General features: G+C 44.4%; 1 protein-coding gene across 1 annotated transcript; it reads left to right on the top strand.

The window, feature by feature from the left end:
* The first annotated feature begins 280 nt into the window (after positions 1 to 280).
* sf3a3 (splicing factor 3a, subunit 3) lies at positions 281 to 5,037 on the top strand. The gene is made up of 17 exons (XM_029442634.1): positions 281 to 500; positions 618 to 665; positions 1,356 to 1,408; positions 1,595 to 1,700; positions 1,796 to 1,868; positions 2,337 to 2,428; positions 2,520 to 2,602; positions 2,705 to 2,843; positions 2,922 to 2,990; positions 3,330 to 3,397; positions 3,526 to 3,633; positions 3,745 to 3,814; positions 3,907 to 4,071; positions 4,207 to 4,317; positions 4,403 to 4,493; positions 4,591 to 4,646; positions 4,784 to 5,037. The coding sequence occupies exons 1-17, from the start codon at positions 405 to 407 to the stop codon at positions 4,859 to 4,861; spliced, it is 1,506 nt and encodes a 501-aa protein (XP_029298494.1). The 5' UTR covers positions 281 to 404; the 3' UTR covers positions 4,862 to 5,037.
* The last annotated feature ends 260 nt before the right edge of the window (positions 5,038 to 5,297 follow it).

The following is a 5,297-nucleotide window of genomic DNA, read 5'->3' as shown; positions in this document are numbered from 1 at the left end:
GGGCTGATTAATACAGGGGAAATGAACAGTAGCTTTAAAACACCTCAGGTAAAAATCTTAATCTTATTTTAGAATATCTTCATACAATCTTAAATTACTACATATAGATAATTAAACGACCACTGTTTCCTCCAGTGTGGTATTATTTGATTATCTGTATCACATTTATCTTGTAAACTAATTAAATGCAATTTTAGAAATACTATTGTCCATGGTTTGTGTCGGCCGGAACCTTTTAATTGGTCAATGTTTCTCTACACCGAGTACAGCGACGGACGTTAGGTCCTCAAACATGCGCCATTGAAAACAAACGTAGCGGATACGGCGGGGGTTGATTTTTAATGCTAACTAGTAAGAAGCATTAACTATTTTTTTTTTATAAAAGTACGACACATTAATAAACAATGGAGACGATATTAGAGCAACAGCGTCGCTACCACGAAGAGAAGGAGAGGCTAATGGATGCTAAAACAAAAGAAATGTTACACAAGAAGTCTACGGTAAGCTATCCGCTATATGCTAGCATTAGCACTGCATGCTAACCAATACTACAAACATAGGAACCTTCTGCAAGTTAACTTGTGTTTACACGTGTATCTTGTTTCTTTTTCTGACAGCTGCGGGAACAGATTAACTCTGACCATCGAACAAGAGCAATGTTGGATGTAAGTTAAAGTTTTGATTTGTTTTACACTCCTAACGTTAGCACCGGCTAGCTAACGTTAGTAGCCTTGCCTTGAAGTTAGATAGGTAAGTTACCTTTCCTCAGCTACAGCTAACTCGTTAGCTCACATATACTATATGGCAACATTTCTGCTGTTACTTACAGTATCTTTCACCAGAAATAAACAACGTAGCTCCTCGAGGAAAGAGTTACAAATCATTTCCACACTAAAATCTATTAGATAAATGTACCATTCATTATAAATCTACTTTACTTATGGCATTAAACAGGTAGGGTCTGCTGGAACATTGGTCATCCGGGTCTTAAATAGTTCCATCTAAACATCTATTATTGTTATAACTCCTGAACTTCACCAACTTCTGACTGCAACCATCGTGCAAAGTGGGAGCAGATCTGAAAACTGACATGTGTAAACATTTAAATCAGGGGTTCTCAACCTTTCGTAACTTAAGATTCACTTCCAAAAACATGATGGAACAGATGCAACTCTCCAAAAAACAAACACTTAATGAGGGAAAAGTGCTTTAAAGTAAATATTCTGTTTACTTTAAGTGGGAAAAGTAACTATGAATATTGGGAAAGACAAGAGACAGGAATGCAGGAGTGAGTTATACGTCCATGTTTAAAGCTCAACATGTAAACAAAGACTGACGTATTTATCTTTTCACAGAGGTACATGGACGTGAGCTCAAATGTCAGAGACTCCTATGAAGACAAAGATGGGTAAGTGACGAACCTGCTCCAGTTTAAGTGTGTGAGACGTGTTAAAATGCTGCTACTTCAAACCACAGATGTTGTTGAGGTCTGATGTTACCCTCAGATGTTTTCAATGTCTTTGTATCACCTGGAAACAGGAACCGTGCTGCTCATAGTTAGACTTCACCTGCTAAATCTTTCTCTTCTCGACAGAATGAGAAAGGATGAACTCGCTGCGATCTCCGGACCAAATGAGTTTGCAGAGTTCTACAACCGACTGAAACAGATAAAGGAGTTTCACAGGAAGCATCCAAACGAGGTCGTTAACCTCTTACTTTGTAAATAGTCAAATTAAACCGTTTAAACCTTGTTGACGTGGAATATTTACAAAATGCTGTCGTGTGTTTCTTGTAGATTTCCATCCCCATGTCTGCAGAGTTTGAGGAGCTGATGAAGGCCAGAGAAAACCCCACCGAGGAGGAGCAGAGTACGTCCGCGTCCAGTTCAAACGTTTGCTACAATTTCCTCTTAATGGCCGCCTGACGGCAGGCGTTCGCTCCGCTGATCTGTCTTTGTCACCGAACCTTCCACTAACGCAGTTACAGCCGGGATAGCTTTGAAGACAGTCATGCTGCAGTATGTGTTTGCTGATAATTGTGGCGAAAGATATAAAATCATTGAGTTATAAATTGATATTTGAGGGTAAATCGTGCCAAAATCACAATTTCCTTTTTTGTTTCCGGTGAAAGTATTGACGTTTGTTTTCGGCTGGCCTTCATATTTATTAATATAATTAATTTCAACAAGGCAATAAAAGTGCTTCACAAAAACATTAACAGCATCGAGACGAAGAGAAGAAGAAACGCATTTAAATACAATAAAAGAAGTTATTAAAGAGGCGAGAGAGCAGAAATATACACGATACAAAAAGACTGAAGGTGTTCGTCTTCCACAGACCTGGTGGAGTTCTCTGACGAGGAGGGATACGGCCGCTACCTGGACCTCCACGACTGCTACCTGAAGTTCATCAACCTGAAGGGCGCTGAGGTTCTCTTCCTTTTTAACGTCTGCATAATTCACGTACCTCCAACCGGGAGAAGCGTTTCTCTTTAACCCTGATTTCCCGTCTTTCCTGCAGAAACTCGAGTACATCTCTTTCCTGTCTTCATTCGACCAGCTTTTTGACATCCCGAAGGACCGCAAGAATGCTGAGTACAAAAAGTAGGTCCACCGGCGTCCTCCCGTCGGACCTGACGTGTAACACTTGATGATATCCAGCTGTGACGACATGAAACGGAACCTCTTGAATGCGTCTGTCTGCAGGTATCTGGAGATGCTGCTGGAGTATCTGCAGGACTACACGGACCGCGTCAAACCGCTGCTCGACCAGAACGAGCTCTACGGGAAAGTTCTGTTAGACTTTGAGAAGAAATGGGACAACGGGACTTTCCCAGGCTGGCCTGTGAGTTCTGCTTCGATGTGATGACAGTCGGAGAGTTGTCTGTTCGTCTCTTTTAAACGGCTTCATTTTGATTTACAGAAAGAGACGAGTAGCGCTTTGACACACGCTGGAGCTCATCTGGACCTCTCTGCCTTTTCTTCTTGGGAGGTAAAACCTGAAGGCCTCGTGTTTAAAGTTTATTAATGAAGATGCTGCTGGAGTTGATGTTGGGGGCTGTAACGGTCCGAGTTATTCAGAGGGCCATAACCAGGTGTCACACTGCTGTTAGGGTTAGTCACAGTGACCCAGCACGTCACTATAATGTGTCGTTAGCAACACACACACACACACACACACACACACACACACACACACACACACACACACACACACACACACACACACACACACACACACGGGACAGTAGATACCAAGTGTCCTCAGTATGATACCGTTCTAGCGCAGTTATCGTACCGGACTGACGTGGGGTTCTGGTTCTGTCCTCAGGAGTTGGCTTCTTTGGGTCTGGACAGGTTGAAGTCGGCTCTCATGGCGTTGGGTCTGAAGTGTGGAGGGTGAGAACAAGGTTCACATGCTGAGAGATAACATTCAAGATGTATAAACATCGACTCACCGAGGTGTGTGTGTGTGTGTGTGTGTGTGTGTGTGTGTGTGTGTGTGTGTGTGTGTGTGTGTGTTGCAGGACTCTGGAGGAGAGAGCTCAGAGGCTCTTCAGCACAAAGGGTAAATCCCTGGAGTCTCTGGATCCTTCTCTGTTTGCCAAGAACCCTAAAGCCAAAGGCCCTAAAAAGTAAGCGGGTGTAAAGAATCTCATGCTGACGTGTCCGATGATGATGATGATGATGATGATGATGATGTTCATTACATAACTCATAACTGTGACCGTCCATCACGTCCGCAGAGACACGGAGCGGAACAAGGAGATTGGCTTCCTGGAAGCTCAAGTGTACGAGTACGTGGAGATCCTCGGGGTGAGTGAAGACCTCACGTTCACACGCTGAATGTTGATCCTGCACTTTGTGGACTCCAACGTGACCCTTTGCATCGTCGTTGGTGGTTTTAGGAGCAGAGGCAGCTGACTCACGAGAACGTCCAGAGGAAACAGGCCAGGACCGGAGAGGAGCGCGAGGAAGAGGAGGAGGAGCAGCTGAGTGAGAGCGAGAGCGAAGACGAAGACAACGAGATCATTTACAACCCCAAGAACCTGCCGCTGGGCTGGGACGGCAAGGTGAGACGCCGCTGAAGGTGTCCGAGTGTCTCTGGAGTTGTTGCTCCTTCAGAGACGTGTGTGTTGTTGGAGCATCTTCCTCACTTCTTATTTAAACGGCAACTTGTTTCTTGTCTTCACGTCTCTTCCCTGCAGCCGATCCCTTACTGGCTCTATAAACTCCACGGGCTGAACATCAACTACAACTGTGAGATCTGTGGAAACTACACGTACAGAGGACCCAAAGCCTTCCAGAGGCACTTTGCAGTAAGTTGTTGCTACAGACGCTCTGCAGGTCTGCAGACAGACTCCCTTTCAAAGCTAATGAATGAGCGTTGTGTGTTTGTTGCAGGAGTGGAGACATGCTCACGGTATGCGCTGCCTGGGGATCCCCAACACGGCTCACTTCGCCAACGTCACACAGATCGAGGACGCCGTCTCCTGTAAGTCTTTGTCTCGCTTGTTAGCAAAATCTGGATTTAAAAATAATTGTGGAAGTTTGTTTTCATTACGTGTTTGTTTGTTTGTTTGTTTGTTCAGTGTGGGCGAAGCTGAAGTCCCAGAAGGCATTGGAGCGGTGGCAGCCGGACACGGAGGTGAGCTGACGTCTGTTTTAAGTCTTTAACGACAACCAGACAGTTAAAGACGTCGGACTCGTTTCATAACGATTGTTCAGTGACTGCAGCAGATTGATCTCCTTCAGCCGAACTTTAACGCTCGTTGTGTTTCTCAGGAGGAGTACGAGGACTCGAGCGGCAACGTGGTGAACAAGAAGACGTACGAGGACCTGAAGCGACAGGGTCTGCTGTAGACTCGCAGGATCAATGAGAACATCCGACGCTCGTCCTTTAACATTTGCTATATTTTTTATCACCCATGTTTCTTTTTAATTGTAAGTAGTGATGTTGTGCAGCCTGCATCCTCCCTGTGACGACGCTGTCCTGCGGCACACACGGATCATTATAATAAACAGTACTTTTGTCTTTACGCTCCGTCTCGTCACCTTCTCTTGTTTATCTCAATATAGTGGAAATAGATTTGAAGATGTTCTGCTGGCAAAGATCATGTTTGACATTTGAGCATGAAGTTAAAAGAGGATCAACATGAATCTTCAGTGTTTGTGGGAGGAAGTTTTAAAGGTGCTTAATAATCGGTTCAGATAAAATGGGGTGCAGCGCTACACACACACACTCACACACACACACACACACCGTGTGCAGAATAATAAGTCGTGCATCCTCATGAAA

This window comes from Cottoperca gobio, chromosome 11 (genome assembly GCF_900634415.1).
Source record: "Cottoperca gobio chromosome 11, fCotGob3.1, whole genome shotgun sequence".
NCBI classification, from domain to species: Eukaryota; Metazoa; Chordata; class Actinopteri; order Perciformes; family Bovichtidae; genus Cottoperca; species Cottoperca gobio.
This window is presented reverse-complemented; position numbering and strand designations above follow the sequence as displayed.

What these genes read in the sequence shown, in the direction of transcription:
- sf3a3 (XM_029442634.1), top strand. Translation starts at nt 405, where the DNA reads ATGGAGACGATATTAGAGCAACAGCGTCGCTACCACGAAGAGAAGGAG. An exon ending in AAAGCCAAAGGCCCTAAAAA is followed by an intron (nt 3,634 to 3,744) that starts GTAAGCGGGTGT and finishes TCACGTCCGCAG; the next exon opens with AGACACGGAGCGGAACAAGG. An exon ending in AGTACGTGGAGATCCTCGGG is followed by an intron (nt 3,815 to 3,906) that starts GTGAGTGAAGAC and finishes TGGTGGTTTTAG; the next exon opens with GAGCAGAGGCAGCTGACTCA.